The sequence below is a fragment of the Echiichthys vipera genome (genome assembly GCF_963691815.1).
Source record: "Echiichthys vipera genome assembly, chromosome: 3".
In the NCBI taxonomy this organism is placed as follows: domain Eukaryota; kingdom Metazoa; phylum Chordata; class Actinopteri; order Perciformes; family Trachinidae; genus Echiichthys; species Echiichthys vipera.
Genome location: NC_139828.1, coordinates 34,701,270 through 34,722,283, shown reverse-complemented (window position 1 = coordinate 34,722,283; position 21,014 = coordinate 34,701,270). Strand labels below are relative to the sequence as shown.

The following is a 21,014-nucleotide window of genomic DNA, read 5'->3' as shown; positions in this document are numbered from 1 at the left end:
AAGAGTTAGGCATCCACTCGGATCGACTAGCCAAACTCATCCGGGCCAGGTCACTCAACGGCAAGGAGATTTTTGCCATAACCCACGTCAGTGAGCCTGTTAGAATGCGGATTGACGACCACGAGGAACACATCGTTTTTTATTTATTCACGTCTCCCATGCACTCACTGATTTTAGGACATCAATGGCTCATACGTCACAACCCACACATAGACTGGAAGACTGGAAACATCATTAGGTGGGAAAAGGGGTGCGCCAAAGACTGTGCTGTGTCCAGCCAGCCGACGGATGTTACCCCAATTAACCTGTTTTCTGCTAACCCTGCCACAGACTGTGAGTACCGGGACCTGAGCTCGGTCCCGTCTCCCAACCACCATAACCACGACCACGCCCGCCATGACCACGACCGCCATGAGCACGACTGTGGCCGCCGTGACCACCACCGCCATGACCTCGACCGCCATAGCAACCACAGTAACCACAGTAACCACAGCAACTGCAGTAACCACAGCAACCGCAGTAGCCCCAGTAGCCGGCCTATCCATCCAAGCCCCAGCAAGCTGCCTATCTACCAAAGCCCGCCTACCCGTCCAAGCCCCACATCATGGACCCTAGCCTGATCAAGGAATTTTTTTCAGGCTCATTCCTGCCTGGGCCTGACAGTGAAAAAGACATATTTATCATACGTAATACAAGACTGCTAACTAAAGGTAACACTTCTTTAAGTAACCTAGTTGGAATAGAGTGTAGGAGACAAGTAGAAGGCTTTGATGCCGAAATAGTAGAGGTTAATTTTTTAAGGTCAACTGTAGAAAAGCAGTCTAAGAATATATCAGGTCGTACAGTTGTTTCTAAGGTTCCTGGGTTTGCAGAAAAATTGGTGCCAAGCGAGTGATTTTGTCTCTAATAGGTATAATTTTGTCATTAAAGGAGGTCATGAAGTCGTTACTACTGAGGGTTATAGTAATACATGGCTGAATAGAGCTGTGGCTACAGTGCTGAAAAGAAATCTAGGATTGTTCTTATTAACATTTATTAAAGATGAGTAATAGGCTGCTCTGGCATTACGGAGAGCCTTCCTATATGCTTTTAGACTTTCATGCCAAACTAAGCGAGATTCCTCCAATTTAGTAGAGCGCCATTTACTTTCCAATTTTCGCGATATTTGTTTTAATTCACGGGTTTGTGAGTTATACCATGGAGCTAACTTCCTCTGTTTCATTATCTTCTTTTTTAAAGGAGCAACAGAGTCGAGTGTTGTTCGTAGTGAGCCTGCAGCACTGTCGGCAAGGTGATCAATTTCAGAGAAACTGACGTTAGTACAGGAATCTTGAATATTAGGATATGGCATTAAATTCAATGCAGATGGAATCGCTTCCTTAAATTTAGTTAAAGCACTATCATATAAACATCCTGTGTAGAAACTTTTGCCCAGAGGTGAGTAGTCCTGTAATATGAAATCAAAAGTTATTAAATAATGGTCTAATAATATAGGATTCTGTGAAAAGACTATTAAGTCATTGATTTCCACACCATAAGCCAAAACAAGGTCAAGGCTGTGATTAAAACAGTGTGTAGGTTTATGTACACTCTGACTAAAACCAATTGAATCTAATAGAGAGATAAACTCAATACTAAGGCTTTTATCAACGTCCACGTGAATATTAAAATCTCCTAAAATGAATTCTTTATCAGATTTAAGGACTAAATTTGACAGAAACTCTGAGAATTCAGATAGAAATTCAGAGTACAGACCAGGAGCACAGTACACTATAACGAGTATAATTGGCTGCACAGTTTTCCAGGTTGAATGTGAAAGACAAAGAGCAAGACTTTCAAATGAATTATAATTTAGTTTAGGTTAAGGGTTGACTAATAGGCCTGAGTCATAAATAGCTGCAACGCCTCCTCCTTGACCACTGCCTCGAGGAATATGAGTATTAATATGACTGGGAGGAGTGGATTCATTTAGGCTAACATATTCTTCATGACACAGCCAGGTTTCAGTCAGACAGAGTAAATCATTATGGTTATCTGATATCAGATCATTTACTAATATAGCTTTAGATGACAGAGATCTGAAGTCCACATATTTTATGATATTGTTGTATTATCGCATATTTTGTGTTGATTTGTATCAAGTTTTTCTTTGTAGCTCCTCTTCTGTTCATTTTTGATCTGGTTAATTTAAATGATTGTGGGGCACACAGCGTTGGTATACTATACTGAGCTGGAAAATGCTCCTCCACCGTGAATGGGCGGATGGTTAACCATGGGCTTCGATTTAGAACTATGCTTTCCTCTCACAGTCACCCAGGAGGACCCTGGCTGCTCAGGAATTGCCGGGGGAGGACCAGCAGAAGCTAATGCTTTGCACCGGCTAAAGTTATAGGTGGCCGGCTAGCTACCATAGCACAAGACTGAGATTTCATGGTGCGGGGCCGTGCCTCTAACTCACTGAGCCTCACCTCCAGCGCTACAAATACACTACACTTATTACCTTTACCATTATCACTAAATGAGGCAGAGGAGTAGCTAAACATACGAAACTCAGAGCAAGAGAGAGAGCAGGAGAGAGAGTCGGGGAAGCCATCACCAGCCGTGAAGCTAACTGCTAAGCTAAAGTGGCTAACACTATGTAATTAGCGAGAAAGCGGCTGAAAGAAGGAGAGCTGTGAGTGCTTGTATAGTAGTATAGTCCAAAGTTGCATGACTAAAGTCCCCAGACTCTAACTGTTGTTTGTGCATATGCACCAAACATTAGTTCCGAGTATTCGGCCTTCTTGGAGACCTTGAATGGAGTCCTGCATGGGGCTCCAGTAGGGGATTCCATAGTTCTGCTAGGAGACTTCAACGCCCACGTGGGCAATGATGGAGACACCTGGAGAGGCGTGATTGGGAGGAACGGTCTCCTTGATCTAAATCCGAGTGGTCGTCAGTTATTAGACATCTGCGCTAGTCACTGATTGTCTATAACTAACACCATGTTCGAGCATAAGGATGCTCATAAGTACACGTGGTACCAGAGCACCCTAGGCCAAAGGTCGATGATCGATTTTGTGATCGTATCATCTGATCTGAGGCCGTATGTTTTGGACACTCGGGTGAAGAGAGGGGCAGAGCTGTCAACTGATCACCATCTGGTGATGAGTTGGATCAGAGGATGGGGTAAGATTCTGGACAGACCAGGTAAACCCAAACGAGTAGTGCGGGTGAACTGGGAACGTCTGGAGGAGGCCCCTGTCCGAGAGATCTTCAACTCACACCTCCGGCAGAGCTTTTCTGGCATCCCTGTGGAGGTTGGGGGCATTGAACCGGAGTGGGCAATGTTCAAAGCATCCATTGCTGAAGCTGCAGCGGTGAGCTGTGGCCTCAAGGTCTTAGGTGCCTCAAGGGGCGGTAACCCTCGAACACCGTGGTGGACACCGGTGGTCAGGGAAGCTGTCCGACTGAAGAAGGAGGCCTTCCGGGATATGCTATCCCAGAAGACTCCGGAGGCAGTTGCAAGGTACCGACAGGCCAGAAGGGCTGCAGCCTCTGCTGTGTCAGAGGCAAAGCAGCGGGTGTGGGAGGAGTTCGGAGAAGCCATGGAGAAGGACTTTCGGGCGGCACCAAGGTGCTTCTGGAAAACCATTCGACATCTCAGGAGGGGGAAACGGGGAACCGTCCAAGCTGTTTACAGTAAGGACGGGACGCTGGTGACCTCAGCCGATGAGGTAATCGGGCGGTGGAAGGAGCACTTTGAGGAACTCCTTAATCCGACTAACAAGCCCTCTTTTGTAGAGGCAGAGCTGGAGGCTGATGGGGAATCATTGTCAATATCCCTGGCGGAAGTCACTGAGGTAGTCAAACAACTCCACAGTGGCAAAGCCCCAGGGGTTGATGAGATTCGTCCAGAAATGCTGAAAGCTTTGGGTTTGGAGGGGCTGTCTTGGTTGACACGCCTCTTCAACATTGCGTGGAAGTCTGGGACAGTGCCAAGGGAGTTGCAGACCGGGGTGGTGGTTCCTCTTTTTAAAAAGGGGGACCAGAGGGTGTGTGCCAATTACAGCGGTATCACACTACTCAGCCTCCCTGGTAAAGTCTACTCCAAGGTTCTGGAAAGGAGGGTTCGTCCTATAGTGGAACCTCAGATTGAAGAGGAATAATGTGGATTCCGTCCTTGACGTGGAACAACGGACCAGCTCTTCATTCTCGCAAGGATCCTGGAGGGGGCCTGGGAGTATGCTCATCCAGTCTACATGTGTTTGGTGGATCTGGAGAAGGCATATGACCGGGTTCCTCGGGAGATACTGTGGGAGGTGCTACGGGAGTATGGGGTGAGGGGGTCACTTCTGTGGGCCATCCAATCTCTGTACACCCAAAGCGAGAGCTGTGTCCGGATCCTCGGCAGTAAGTCGGATTCGTTTCCGGTGGGGGTTGGCCTCCGCCGGGGGTGCGCTTTGTCACCAATCCTGTTCGTGATTTTCATGGACAGGATATCAAGGTGTAGTCGTGGTTGCAGTTCGGTTGGCTGAGGATCTCGTCTCTGCTTTTCGCAGATGATGTGGTCCTGATGGCATCGTCAGTCAGTGACCTTCAGCACTGACTGGATCGGTTCCCAGAGAGTTTGAAACGGCTGAGATGAGGATTAGCACCTCTAAATCTGAGGCCATGGCTCTTAGCAGGAAACCGGTGGATTGCTTACTCCAGGTAGGGAATGAGTCCTTACCCCAAGTGAAGGGGTTCAAGTACCTCGGGATCATGTCCACGAGTGAGGGGACGATGGAGCGTGAGTTTGGCTGGAGAATCGGAGCAGCGGGGGCGGTGTTGCAGTCGCTCTACCGCACCGTTGTGACGAAAAGAGAGCTGAGCCGGAAGGCAAAGCTCTCGATCTACTGGTCAATCTTCGTACCTAACCTCACCTATGGTCATGAAAGCTGGGTCATGACCGAAAGAACGAGGTCGCGGGTACAACCGTTTTCTCAGGAGGGTGGCTGGAGTCTCCCTTAGAGATAGGGTGAGAAGTTCAGCCATCCGTGAGGAACTCGGAGTAGAGCCGCTGCTCCTTAGCGTTGAAAGGAGCCAGATGAGGTGGTTCGGGCATCTAGTAAGGATGCCCCCTGGGCGCCTCCCTAGGGACGTGTTCCAGGCACGTCCAGCCGGGAGGAGGCCTCGGGCAAGACCCAGGACAAGGTGGAGAGATTATATCTCCACACTGGCCTGGGAACGCCTCGGGATCCCCCAGTTAGAGCTGGTTAATGTGGCCCGGGAAAGGGAAGTTTGGGGTCCCCTGCTGAAGCTGCTGCCCCCGCGACCCGACCCCGGATAAGCGGATGAAGATGAGATGAGAAGATATCTTAAATTATATTCTCTTTTCATTCAACCCCCCCACATGTGATTTGTGACAGACTGCTACTAGTCAAAGCTAATCCCTCAGCAGTGGTCCCAACAAAATACAGAAGCATTGCTTCATTTATTTAAATATATATATATTTGTTATATTGTGAAGTACACAGATAATAGTTCCAGTGCTTGTTTCACAGAGGTAAACCTGAGAGCAGGGCAGGGGCGAACTTACCAACAGTGCCTCTAGCCATCACTGGCACACACAAGATGGAGCACTGATGTATCCAGATAACAGAGCTGAAATACTCAGGATGTGTGCTGCACTGGCACTCTGGGAACAGGCTTGAGAAATTGACCCAAGCCCAATGCTGCATGCATCAATGCTGCCCCTGAGTGGGCAGGACCTTTAAGTCCAGAGCCTAGCTGAGCAATTGGGTGGCATCTATCATTTGACACTACTGTTAAAAAGGGTCTGTGCTCAAGCAAATCCATTTAAAGATCAGTTGTTATGACTGCAGTCGTTTTTTTTTCAGCTTCCAATCACTTAAGCAAATAGGTGTGTGCCGTAGCCATGCCTTGAATGGTCGAGTGGTTCCAGGCCCTGGCTCTTGATTGGCTGCATGCTGAAAACTACCGGATTTATAAAGAGCCAAGATGGCGGACATCTGAGGACAGCAGGCATTCCTCATCCTTCTCATCTCCCAACAGGCCACACTTCAGTTCAGCTTTGTAGTCCTTTTGAGTAGTTTAGTTTCTTTGAGTAGTAGGGGTGGACTGTCAGTTTTGTTAACATTGATTTTTCCTGTATATTTAGTTAGGGAGGTAAATCTTGTGTCATTTGTTTCTGGGTTATGTAAGGTTTATTATTTCCTAGACAGGAACCTTTTGTTTGTTATTTTGGCCTTAGTCCACCCTGAAGCCTATAGCTCAGCTTACATATATCATTATCTATTGTTGTCTCTTTCACTATTTTTGTAAATAAAACCTTTTTCTTAGTATTCAACCAAATCATTGTTTGTGGCCACTTGGGACTTGGGGAAGATGGGGCTTTTTCATGTTGTGTCCTAGGCCACCTAGACTGGGGTGTAACACAGTGCATACATTAGCAACTGTTGCCCCATAAAATGTACTTTAAGAGGGTTTGTCAAATGAAATAACAGTTGAGAAGTCCATTTAACAGTTGTGGGACATTGTTGTCTGGAACTAGAAGCTATTAAAGGCATGTGGTAAATCTGAAGGAATTCACTTACTGTATAGTGTTATCTAATTCAATTCTAAATGTACAGGAAATGTTTATTGTAGAACAGTTGGTTCTTTTAAGATAACAAGCAAGTATTGATTTTATTTGGCTTTTCCCTTTCTGTTTACAAAAACTATGCACTATTTACATCACAATGCAAATAACCCCAGATTTAACTCAATAAAAGTCAGTGGCACACAGAAAAGTTCTTTGCATTGTCCCCAAAGCAATTTCAGTCAAAAGCAACTGGACTTGGTTATTTGTCTAGAGAGACGTTTCACCTCTCATCCAAGAGGCTTCATCAGTTCATGTACGCATCTGACCAGGCTGGGACTGGTCTAACTAACTGGTGTGGAGATCCCGGTATTTAACCTCTCACAAGGCCAACGATGTCACTGGAACCCTTTGTGCTCCAAATGCCAACGAAGTTGTTAGAGTGTCATTGGTGGGAAGTAGGTTTTGATTTCATCAGTGCTCTGTTGGGTCTTAACGACAGTCGTTGGAGTCACCGGAGGCAATCTGTGAACAGTTGTTCCTTTAGAACAAGATTGTTGAATCTCCTGGAAAGGGATGAAAGGGCAGCATTGTAAATTGGGTCATAAGTAGTGTCTCAGACCTCCTCCCCTGTTTAGCGATGGTTTCTCTACTTTTGCATAGATGGCTTCTAGGGGCGACTGTGGCTCAGTGGGAGAGTGGGTCGTCCCTCATTGGAGAGATTGGCGGTTCGATCCCCAGCTCCCCCATTCCACATTCAAAGTGTCCTTGGGCAAGACACTGAACCTGGAATTGCTATGTGGTAAAAGTGGTGTGAATGGTTATATTAGATGTTAAGTAGATGTCCAATGCCATCTGTTTGAATGTGACAAGTAGTGTGAAAGCGCCTTGGGTAGTCGGAAGACTAGAAAGGTAGTATGTAAGTCCATTTACCATTCTTTTACCCCTCTTTCTAACCATCTGTGATCTCTGTCCAGGAGATATTTTTGTCATCAAATGAGTGGGCTTTCTCCTTGAGATGTAAGTGCACAGCAGAGTCCAGGCCTGAGGAGTTAGCTCCTATGTTGGGCCATGCATTTATGCAGTTGTTGTTTTGTTTCTCCAATGTAGAGATCTTTGCATTCCTCGTTGCACCGAACAGCATAAACCAGATTGCTTTTGTGGGTGTGTGGTGTTCTGTCTTTGGGATGTACTAGTCTCTGTCTGAGTGTGTTACTGGGTTTGAAAATACACAGGGATGCAGTGTTTGTTGAAGATCCTCCTAGGTTTCTCTTGATACCCCAGCCACATACGGAATGACTATGTTGTTTCTCTTGTTTTCTTTTTCTCTTTCAACCCCTTTGGTTTTCTTTCTGGAAGCAGCTGCCGTTTTCAGAAAGGTCCAGCTGGGGTAACCACAAGTTGTGAGGGCCCCTCTCTGGTGCTTGCGTTTTTCCCCTTGGGCCTGTGAGCTGTTGGGTACGTTATCAGCTCTGTGTTGCAGGGTTCTGACAACTCCAAGCATGTGTCCCTGTGCATACATACAAAACAGTAGATATTGATCTGTGTGAGTGGGTTTTCTGTATACCCCAATGTGGAGGTTCTGTCATTCTCCATATGGACGTTACAGTCTAAGAAAGGCAAACTGTTGACTTCTTCTTTGGTGAACTTGATGTTTCTGTCCACTGAGTTTATATGTTCGTTAAAAGTTTGCACCTCTTTGGATTTGATTTTAACCCATGTGCCGTCCACAGATCTCAACCAATGGCTCGGGGTTACTCCTTTGAAGGAGTTCAAAGCCTTGTCCTACCTCCTCTGTGTATAGATTTGCCACAATAGGGGATACTGGTGAACCCATGGCACAGCTGTGTTTTTGTCTGTAAAAAGTGCCATTAAACTGGAAATATGTGGTGTTCAGGCACAAATCCAGAAGTTGGCAAATGTGGTCTGGTTTGAGATTTGTTCGGTTGTGTAAGGAGTTGTCCTGTGTGAGCCGCTCTCTTACTGTGGCCAGAGCCTCCATGGTTGGAATAAAGGTGAACAAGGAAGACACGACGTTGGATACCATGGTTTCATCTGCCGCCATTTTTAAGTCTCGGACCACTTCTGTGGTGTGGGGATTTGCCCACCAGTGGTGCCAGGATATTGGCTATGTTCTTGGCAATATTGTAAGTTACCAAGTTTATGCCGCTGACAATGGGCTTGAGCAAGCCCCTTCTCTATGGATTTTTGGGAGTCCATATAGGCAGGGGGTTGAGTCCTGGGGATAGAGCCTATAATATTGTGATTTGTTAATGACCCCTTCTTTTTGTAGTTGCTGTAGAAACTCTATAACCTGCAAACCTTTACCGAACATATAAACTCAGTGGACAGAAACATCAAGTTCACCAGAGAAGAACAGTTTACCTTTCTTAGACTGTGAAGTCCATATGGCGAATGAAAGGAGCCTCCACATTTTGGGTATATAGAAAACCCATCTACACAGATCAATATCTACTGTTTGACTCCCACCACCCCCTGGAACACAAGCTTGGAGTTATCAGAAACCTGCAACATAGAGCTGATAACATACCACCCAGCTCACAGGCCCAAGGGGAAAAACGCAAGCACCTGAAGGGCGCCCTAACAACTTGTGGTTACCCCAGCAGAACCTTTGTGAAAACGGGAGCTGCTTCCAGAAAGAAAACCAAAGTGGTTGAAAAAGAAAAAGAAAACAAGAGAAACAACATAGTCATTCTGTATGTGGCTGGGGTATCAGAGAAACTCAGGAGGATCTTCAACACACACTGCATCCCAGTGTATTTCAAACCCAGTAACACACTCAGACAGAGACTAGTACATCCCAAGGACAGAACACCACACACCCACAAAAGCAATCTGGTTTATGCTCTTCAATGCAACGAGGAATGCAAAGATCTCTACATTGGAGAAAAGAAACCACTGCATAAATGCATGGCCCAACACAGGAGAGCTAAATCCTCAGGCCTGGACTCTGCTGTCCACTTACATCTCAAGGAGAAAGCCCACTCATTTGATGACAGCGATGTCCCATCCTGGACAGAGAGGACAGATGGTTTGAAAGAGGAGTAAAAGAAGCCATCTATGCAAAAGTAGAGAAACCATCGCTAAACAGAGGAGGAGGTCTGAGACACCACTTATCTCCAATTTACAATGCTGCCCTTTCATCCCTTCCCAGGAGATTTTACAATCTAACGTCAAAGAACAACTGTTCACATCAGCTGTAGTTAAGACCCAATAGAGCACTAACAAAGTCGAAACCTACTTCCCACCAACGACTGTCACTCTAACAACGGTCGTTGGCACTTGGAGCACAAAGGGTTCCAGTGACATCATCGGCCTTGTTACAGGTAAAATACCTGGATCTCCACACTAGATAGTTAGACCAGTCCCAGCCTGGTCAGATGCGTACTTGAACTGATGAAGCCTCTTGGATGAGAGATGAAACGTTGTCCTAGACAAATAACCAAGTCCAGTTGCTTTTGACTGAAATTGCTTTGGGGATAACGATGACCTGGACAAATGAGAACATTCACAGGCTTGTTCTATGCATTGATTATAGTTTAAAAAAAATCTAGTTTCAACACATTTATTATTTTGGTGGTATTTGTGTTTAAGTTGTTCATTTTCCAATTTTGCATTTCATTAAATTATCAGTAATTAAGGGTAATGCTGCCATTTTAGACTGGGCACCTTGTGACAGTCTTGGCTACTTTGTACTATTTCCCTCGATGAAAAGTAAGGGTCTACAATTATTTTTGTTTTGCACCAAGTTTGGCTTGTTTTCTTTATCTTGGGTTGTTAGTAAATAATACTGATGGGTGTTTAAAGATGTTAAAAACATTTTCTTGATAATGAAAGATAAAAAACTAAAAAAGCAGGTCCATCCAGCCATGCATGTCCACAAACAAAGCTCAACCAATCACAACCTGGGCAAAACAAACTAAACAGCAGTATGATTGATATGATGATTTATACTTTTTGTTGTGTGTTGAGGATTACATGAATATGAATGGATGCCATAATTAACCACAAGATCATTATTTATCTGCCATCACCTGTATTTTATGAAAGTAATGAAATTGTGCAGCCGGACCATAGGTACGGATGAAGAGTAAGAAAATTGATATGGAATCCAAAGAACTCTGAGGAGTAAACACAGACATGTCTGTTCTCATTTGCAGGCAGCAGAAAGTTTACATAGCCACCCAGGGCCCATTGGCCGAGACCACAGAGGACTTCTGGAGAATGCTGTGGGAAAACAACTCCACGATTGTAGTCATGCTCACCAAACTCCGTGAGATGGGCCGGGTAGGCTTACACATTAGGAACACATCTTTTGTCATGTCATGTCATTGAGTATTAAACAGTATCACATCAACATGACAAAAATGTAAGCCTTAAAGGTTCTCTGTGAACTTGTTATTAGCGACACCAGTGACCATATCAATATAAAAGATAATTCCATTGAAATTTGGGTAGTGTTTTGATTGAGCTATCCTTTTGCACAAAATAAAATATGTTTTAGTTTCCACAGCCTGTATGTGCTTGGGTTTCACATGAATAATTCACAGATCCATGCAATATAAAACCAATTTAATTGTTAATCCTCGTGCCTCCCTCAAATTTACAAACACGTGGCTGAAAACGTCCATGCACAAAGCAATGCTATAAAATCATCACTTCTTCTTATATTTTTCATAAATCTCTTAAACAACTTCAAACCTGCTCAAAACTACCAAACATTCAATCATTTTCAGGATTTTAACCTATTAAATGACAGTTTTATTATTGTAAGTTTTAGTGATTTATCAGAAAAAAACCCACAAAAGATTAATTATTTTCCATATAATAAATAGTAGGGAGATAAAACTTTGCTGGTGATTAGAGTTTTGTATTTGTCAAAGATTAGCAAAAAATCTATTAAATTGCATTAGTATTATTTCTGCGGTTCAAGATACTTACTCTGGACACCTTCGTGGCTGAAAATGTTTACACACAAAACACTGCTATAAAATCCTCATATATCAAAAAAGATTGCTATCCTGCAAAGTTTTCATCTTTCTATTATTTATTATAAGGAAAATATTTAATATTTTGTTTTTTTTTTGTAATAAATAATTAAAACTTACAATAATAAAACGGTCATTCAAAGGGTTAAAATCCTGAAAAGGATTGATTGTTTGGTAGTTTTGAGCAGATTTAAAGTTGTTAAAGAGATTTATGAAAAAAAATCTGAAAAAATATTGATATACTGATGATTTTATAGCAGTGTTTTGTGTGTGGATGTTTTCAGCCACGAAGGTGTCCAAAGGGGGTAAAGTGCATCACTAGAGTATAAAAGACATGTGCACGAAAAAGACATTGGATTTCATAAATTTGGCTAAAAATAAAGAGTTCTTACCAAAAATTATGCCACAAGCTGAAACACAGCCAAAATTATCACAAAATCAAACAAAAAATTTGCGAAAAATGGCCTTTTTTGCCCGAGGGAGGCAGAAGGGTTAGGTAGAGACTGAACTACTTGTCCCTTAAAAAGTGACTGCCCATTTCACAAAGTTAATCTTTTATTTATTTGTAGTTTATAATTATGGTGTCTTTATATTGGTTTCATTCGCTATTTCAGGCAAAAGTCAAATATGCCCCACATGTTGTGATACGTCTCCTCTCTCCATTCTTTAGGAAAAGTGCCATCAGTACTGGCCCGCTGAGCGCTCTGCACGCTACCAGTACTTTGTTGTGGACCCCATGGCTGAGTACAACATGCCTCAGTACATCCTGCGAGAGTTCAAAGTCACAGACGCCCGGGTAGGTTCTCCTCAACAAAGCTTTGCATGAGGCATAAGCAGGAAGATGGCCCAGCTCATTTAATTTGGAAAGGACATCAACGCCACTTTGGCCGCTATTTTTTGTAACAGACTGTGTTTGTAACAGAGTGACATTTGCATTGCATGCAGAGGTTTTTTTCTGTCTGTGTCTGTTAAGCATTTTGTGCATCTCACTTCACTAAAGTGAGATGATTTGGACAGAGCACTCCCCACACAGCACTGCTTGAGAAAGGAAAAGGTGATTTGACTGTTCCACACAGTCTAGGGTCAAGACTGAGACCAGCTCTGATGTACAGTATGCTTTCCTGCACAAATTTATATGAAAATCTATACTAAAAATATCACCCGTGCACCTATGATGTGCTTTTGGGCTTCATTTTCATTAATATGTTCATAGTTCGATGTCAGCCGGCCTCTAGCCACACCACAGTCCAAGCTGAAGTTTTGAAGGAAGATAAGAGAGATTATTATATTGTGAAGGTCCTCAGACACGCGTACAGGTCAGATCAGATCCAGCTCATGCAAATATTCCAAGCTGTACAATGTATTCAATGTATTTAGGTTAAAGAAAATACCGAAAAATAGTGCTTTGGAACATAGACTGGATAAAAAATGGACGTAGTCCCTACGTCGAGGTCCGTTCTCTCAACTTGATCCAATCGTCCTCGCCTACGGGAATAGCCATGTTGTCAGACTTTGACTCCGCCTCATTTCCTCTTACCAAAAAAGGGCATGTATGTGACGTTAGGTGGAGGGAGATACGTCCATCTGGCTAATGTATACCTCCATGGAGAAGTGAGGGCCGGCTGCTGGCTGTCGCTCAAGAGGCCACTAATTGGTCATAAACTTTAACCTCCAATCAAATAAAAACTAGCCTGTTACAAAAATATTCACCCCCCTCAGTGTTGTCATGGAGATATGACCTAAACATACAGAGTAGAATTATTTTTTGTACCAGGCCTTAAACAGGTTTAATGATGCTGTGAAATCGGCCTGTTTAACATGGGGGTCAATGAGAAACTGCCCTATTATGAAACCTGCCCCCACTGGACACTCAGAGAACTGCAGTTTTTGGCACTTTCAGATTGGATCAACCAGGAAGTCGTTGTGTCGGGGGCTTGCTTTGGACGGATCCAAACCATGAAATAACAATTTTGCATACAGTAATGTTCTGATTCACATGTACCACACAGTTTAACACAGATGATAATCTACCACGTGATGATGAAAACAGTACTTAGCAAATAGTCAATCAAACTGAGCAGAGCAAAAGGCAATCATCCCCATTTGCCATCGAATGGACACCATCGGCTTTATTATGAAATACTTGTAATGATGTTTTTCCACTCTAGGGGCACTTAGCATTGCAAGCATTGGGCTATCCCCCATATAGTGGCCCCTTGAGAAAACCACAGTTAAAGCGCTATTTTAAATCTTTTCCATCAGCCACTGACCTTAAATGGTAGAATAATTAGGATGTCTTATGTTGACACAATGGTTACTGTTCTCTAATTTTGATCACTGTTTTTTTCACAAAATAAAGGTTTTTCTTGAAGTTCCTTGGTTATTTAAAAAAAAACATGCTAGTACAGCAGTGGAATAGCCTCAGAGGATATTCTATCAAATTCTGGACTATAAAAAATAATATTTCAGAATAAATCAAGAATTAATAATTTGATCTTTAGTTTTGATCTCCAGGGTATGTGTGTGACTGTTTTCGAAACAAATTGACTTGGCGGTAAAGGGGAACTCTAAAGTCTGTATGATGCACTAACATCGAACACTAATGCCTATATTTATAGTAAAGAGTAATACACTAGTAGAGGAACGACTCTACTACAACTAACGAGCTGTAGATTTGTTTGTGAGTTACGAACATTATCTGTCTCCATTTTCCTCTATGCTCGTCAGGATGGTCAGTCGAGGACCATCAGGCAGTTTCAGTTCACTGACTGGCCAGAGCAAGGAGTGCCAAAAAAAGGGGAGGGAATCATCGACTTCATTGGCCAAGTTCATAAAACTAAAGAGCAATTTGGACAAGATGGACCAATTTCTGTGCACTGCAGGTAACTAACAGCTTGTTTACTGGTCAGAGATTTGAAAAACACTTTTCCTGTCAGATTTGAGATTTTTTAGGAGTTACTGGAAAACAAATAATCATTCCAGTTGTTTTGGGTAAGATTTGCACCCATAAAGGAAACACATGTAAATAAACACAGTACAATCGACTGGAGAAACATTACCAATTTGACAGTATTTAGAAACCAACTTCACTAACATGATGAAACATGTGCAGCATTAAGAAAACATCTTCACTAACATGATGAAACATGTGCAGCATTTAGAAAACATCCTCACTAACATGATGAAACATGAGAAGCATTTAGAAAACATCTATACTGAAATTATGATCCATGTGCAGCATTTAGAAAACATTTTCACTAACCTGATGAAACGTGCATCATTTAGAAAACATCTTCACTAACACGATGACACATGTGCAGGATTTAGAAAACATCTCCACTAACCTGATGAAACGTGCATCATTTAGAAACATCTTCACTAACATGTTGAAACATGTGCAGCATTAAGTCAACATCTTCACTAACATGATGAAACATGTGCAGCATTAAGAAAACATCCTTACTAACATGATGAAACATGTGCAGCATTTAGAAAACATCTTCACTAACATGATGAAACGTGCATCATTTAGAAAACATCTTCACTAACACGATGAAACATGTGCAGGATTTAGAAAACATCTCCACTAACCTGATGAAACGTGCATCATTTAGAAAATATCTTCACTAACATGATGAAACATGTTCAGCATTAAGAAAAGATCTTCACTAACATGATGAAACATGTCCAGCATGAGGAAACGTCTTCACTAACATGATGAAACGTGCAGCTTTTAGAAAACATCTTCACTAACATGATGAAACATGTGCAGCATTTAGAAAACATCTTCACTAACACGATGAAACATGTGCAGCATTTAGGAAACATCTTCACTAACATGATGAAACGTGCATCATTTAGAAAACATCTTCACTAACATGATGAAACATGTGCAGCATTTTGAAAACATCTTTACTGACATGATGAAACATGTGCAGCATTTAGAAAACATCTTCAGTAACATGATGAAACCTGCATCATTTAGAAAAATTCTTCACTAACATGATGAAACATGTGCAGCATTAAGAAAACATCTTCACTAACATGATGAAACGTGCAGCATTTAGAAAACAACTTCACTAACATGATGAAACATGTGCAGCATTTAGAAAACATCTCCACTAACCTGATGAAACGTGCATCATTTAGAAAACCTCTTCACTAACATGTTGAAACATGTGCAGCATTAAGAAAACATCTTCACTAACATGATGAAACATGTGCAGCATTAAGAAAACATCTTTACTAACATGATGAAACATGTGCAGCATTTAGAAAACATCTTCACTAACATGATGAAACGTGCATCATTTAGAAAACATCTTCACTAACACGATGAAACATGTGCAGGATTTAGAAAACATCTCCACTAACCTGATGAAACGTGCATCATTTAGAAAATATCTTCACTAACATGATGAAACATGTTCAGCATTAAGAAAAGATCTTCACTAACATGATGAAACATGTCCAGCATTAAGAAAACATCTTCACTAACATGATGAAACATGTGCAGCTTTTAGAAAACATCTTCACTAACATGATGAAACATGTGCAGCATTTAGAAAACATCTTCATTAACACGATGAAACATGTGCAGCATTTAGAAAACATCTTCAGTAACATGATGAAACCTGCTTCATTTAGAAAAAATCTTCACTAACATGATGAAACATGTGCAGCATTAAGAAAACATCTTCACTAACATGATGAAACATGTGCAGCATTTAGAAAACAACTTCACTAACATGATGAAACATGTGCAGCATTTAGAAAACATCTTCGCTAACATAATGAAACATGTGCAGCATTTAGAAAACAACTTCACTAACATGATGAAACATGTACAGCATTTAGAAAACAACTTCACTAACATGATGAAACATGTGCAGCATTGAGAAAACATCTTCGCTAACATGATGAAACATGCAGCATTTAGAAAACATCTTCACTAACATGATGAAACGTGCATCATTTAGAAAATATCTTCACTAACATGATGAAACTTGTGCAGCATTGAGAAAACATCTTCACTAACAGGATGAAACATGTGCAGCATTTAGAAAACAACTTCACTAACATGATGAAACATGTGCAGCATTTAGAAAACATCTTCACTAACACGATTAAACATGTGCCGCATTTAGAAGACATCTTCACTAACATGATGAAACGTGCATCATTTAGAAAACATCTTCACTAACATTGTGATACATGTGCAGCATTTAGAAAACAACTTCACTAACATCATGAAACGTGCAGCTTTTAGAAAACATCTTCACTAACATGATGTCACATGTGCAGCATTTATAAAATATCTTCACGAACACGATGAAAGATGTGCAGCATTTAGAAAACAACTTCACTAACATGATGAAACGTGCATCATTTAGAAAACATCCTCACTAACATGATGAAACATGTGCAGCATTTAGAAAACATCTTCACTAACATGATGCAACATGTGCAGCATTTAGAAAAACACTTTACTAACAAGATGAAACATGTGCAGCATTTAGAAAACATCTTCACTAACATGATGAAACATGTGTATCATTTAGAAAACATTTTCACTAACATTATGAACCATGTGCAGCATTTAGAAAACATCTTCACTAACATGATGAAACGTGCATCATTTAGAAAACATCTTCACTAACATGATAAAACATGTGCAGCATTTAGAAAACATCTTTACTAACATGATGCAACATGTGCAGCAATTAGAAAACATCTTCACTAACATGATGAAACGTGCATTATTTAGAAAACATCTTCACTAATATGATGAAACATGTGCAGCATTAAGGTAACATCTTCACTAACATGATGAAACGTGCATCATTTAGAAAACATCTTCACTAACATTATGAACCATGTTTAGCATTTAGAAAACATCTTCACTAACATGATGAAACATGTGCAGCATTAAGAAAACATCTTCACTAACATGATGAAACATGTGCAGCATTTAGAAAACATCTTCACTAACATGATGAAACGTGCAGCATTTAGAAAACATCTTCACGGACAGGATGAAACGTGCATCATTTAGAAAACATCTTCACTAACATGATGAACCATGTGCAGCATTAAGAAAGCATCTTCACTAACATGATAAAACATGTGCAGCATTGAGAAAACATCTTCACTAACAGGATGAAACATGTGCAGCATTTAGAAAACATCTTCACTAACATGATGAAACATGTGCAGCATTTTGAAAACATCTTCACTAACATGATGAAACATGTGCAGCATTTAAAAAACATCTTCAGTAACATGATGAAACCTGCATCATTTTGAAAAAATCTAAACTAACATGATGAAACATGTGCAGCATTAAGAAAACATCTTCACTAACATGATGAAACATGTGCAGCATTTAGAAAACAACTTCACTAACATGTTGAAACATGTGCAGCATTTAGAAAACATCTTCACTAACATGATAAAACATGTGCAGCGTTTAGAAAACATCTTTACTAACATGATGAAACATGTGCAGCATTTAAAAAACATCTTCACTAACACGATGAAACGTGCAGCATTTAGAAAACATCTTCACTAACATGATGAAACGTGCATCATTTAGAAAAATTCTTCACTAACATTATGAACCATGTGCAGCATGAAGAAAACATCTTCACTAACATGATGAAACATGTGCAGCATTTAGAAAACAACTTCACTAACATGTTGAAACATGTGCAGCATTTAGAAAACATCTTCGCTATCATAATGAAACATGTGCAGCATTTAGAAAACAACTTCACTAACATGATGAAACATGTACAGCATTTAGAAGAAAACTTCACTAACATGATGCAACATGTGCAGCATTTAGAAAACATCTTCGCTAACATGATGAAACATGTGCAGCATTTAGAAAACATCTTCACTAACATGATGAAACATGTGTAGCATTTAGAAAACATTTTCACTAACATTATGTACCATGTGCAGCATTTAGAAAACATCTTCACTAACATGATGAAACGTGCATCATTTAGAAAACATCTTCACTAACATGATAAAACATGTGCAGCATTTAGAAAACATCTTTACTAACATGATGCAACATGTGCAGCAATTAGAAAACATCTTCACTAACATGATGAAACGTGCATTATTTAGAAAACATCTTCACTAATATGATGAAACATGTGCAGCATTAAGGTAACATCTTCACTAACATGATGAAACGTGCATCATTTAGAAAACATCTTCACTAACATTATGAACCATGTTTAGCATTTAGAAAACATCTTCACTAACATGATGAAACATGTGCAGCATTAAGAAAACATCTTCACTAACATGATGAAACATGTGCAGCATTTAGAAAACATCTTCACTAACATGATGAAACGTGCAGCATTTAGAAAACATCTTCACGGACAGGATGAAACGTGCATCATTTAGAAAACATCTTCACTAACATGATGAACCATGTGCAGCATTAAGAAAGCATCTTCACTAACATGATAAAACATGTGCAGCATTGAGAAAACATCTTCACTAACAGGATGAAACATGTGCAGCATTTAGAAAACATCTTCACTAACATGATGAAACATGTGCAGCATTTTGAAAACATCTTCACTAACATGATGAAACATGTGCAGCATTTAAAAAACATCTTCAGTAACATGATGAAACCTGCATCATTTTGAAAAAATCTAAACTAACATGATGAAACATGTGCAGCATTAAGAAAACATCTTCACTAACATGATGAAACATGTGCAGCATTTAGAAAACAACTTCACTAACATGTTGAAACATGTGCAGCATTTAGAAAACATCTTCACTAACATGATAAAACATGTGCAGCGTTTAGAAAACATCTTTACTAACATGATGAAACATGTGCAGCATTTAAAAAACATCTTCACTAACACGATGAAACGTGCAGCATTTAGAAAACATCTTCACTAACATGATGAAACGTGCATCATTTAGAAAAATTCTTCACTAACATTATGAACCATGTGCAGCATGAAGAAAAAATCTTCACTAACATGATGAAACATGTGCAGCATTTAGAAAACAACTTCACTAACATGTTGAAACATGTGCAGCATTTAGAAAACATCTTCGCTATCATAATGAAACATGTGCAGCATTTAGAAAACAACTTCACTAACATGATGAAACATGTACAGCATTTAGAAGAAAACTTCACTAACATGATGAAACGTGCAGCATTTAGAAAACATCTTCGCTAACATGATGAAACATGTGCAGCATTTAGAAAACATCTTCACTAACATGATGAAACGTGCATCATTTAGAAAACATCTTCACTAACATTATGAACCATGTGCAGCATTTAGAAAACATCTTCGCTAACATAATGAAACATGTGCAGCATTTAGAAAACAACTTCACTAACATGAGGAAACATGCACAGCATTTAGAAAACAACTTCACTAACATGATGAAACGTGCATCATTTAGAAAACGTCTTCACTAATATGATGAAACATGTGCAGCACTAAGGTAACATATTCACTAACATGATGAAACATGTGCAGCATTTAAAAAACATCTTCACTAACACGATGAAACGTGCAGCATTTAGAAAACATCTTCACTAACATGATGAAACGTGCATCATTTAGAAAACATCTTCACTAACATTATGAACCATGTGCAGCATTTAGAAAACATCTTCACTAACATGATGAAACATGTGCAGCATTAAGAAAACATCTTCACTAACATGATGAAACATGTGCAGCATTTAAAAAACATCTTCACTAACACGATGAAACGTGCAGCATTTAGAAAACATCTTCACTAACATTATGAACCATGTGCAGCATTTAGAAAACATCTTCACTAACATGATGAAACATGTGCAGCATTAAGAAAATATCTTCACTAACATGATGAAACATGTGCAGCATTTAGAAAACATCTTCACTAACATGATGAAACGTGCAGCATTTAGAAAACATCTGCACGGACAGGATGAAACATGCATCATTTAGAAAACATCTTCACTAACATGATGAACCATGTGCAGCATTAAGAAAGCATCCTCACTAACATGATGAAAAATGTGCAGCATTGAGAAAACATCTTCACTAACAGGATGAAACATGTGCAGCATTTAGAAAACATCTTCACTAACATGATGAAACATGTGCAGCATTTTGAAAACATCTTCACTGAAATGATGAAACATGTGCAGCATTTAGAAAACAACTTCACTAACATGATGAAACGTGCATCATTTAGAAAACATCTTCACTAATATGATGAAACCTGCATCATTTAGAAAAAATCTTCACTAGCATGGTGAAACATGTGCAGCATTTAAAAAACATCTTCACTAACACAATAATCATGTGCAGCATTTAGAAAAAAACTTCACCTACATGATGAAACGTGCAGCATTTAGAAAACATCTTCACTAACACGATTAAACATGT

The 21,014-nt window shown here is 40.4% G+C and overlaps 1 protein-coding gene across 1 annotated transcript in view; it reads left to right on the top strand.

The window, feature by feature from the left end:
* ptprfa (protein tyrosine phosphatase receptor type Fa) overlaps positions 1 to 21,014 on the top strand; it is a gene marked incomplete at its 5' end in the record, with an annotated part of 414,741 nt that overhangs the window by 365,940 nt on the left and 27,787 nt on the right. The window contains 3 exons of the mRNA XM_083911493.1: positions 10,744 to 10,870; positions 12,242 to 12,367; positions 14,299 to 14,453. Coding sequence (XP_083767619.1) covers positions 10,744 to 10,870; positions 12,242 to 12,367; positions 14,299 to 14,453 — 408 coding nt within the window. The remainder of the gene's footprint in view (positions 1 to 10,743; positions 10,871 to 12,241; positions 12,368 to 14,298; positions 14,454 to 21,014) is intronic.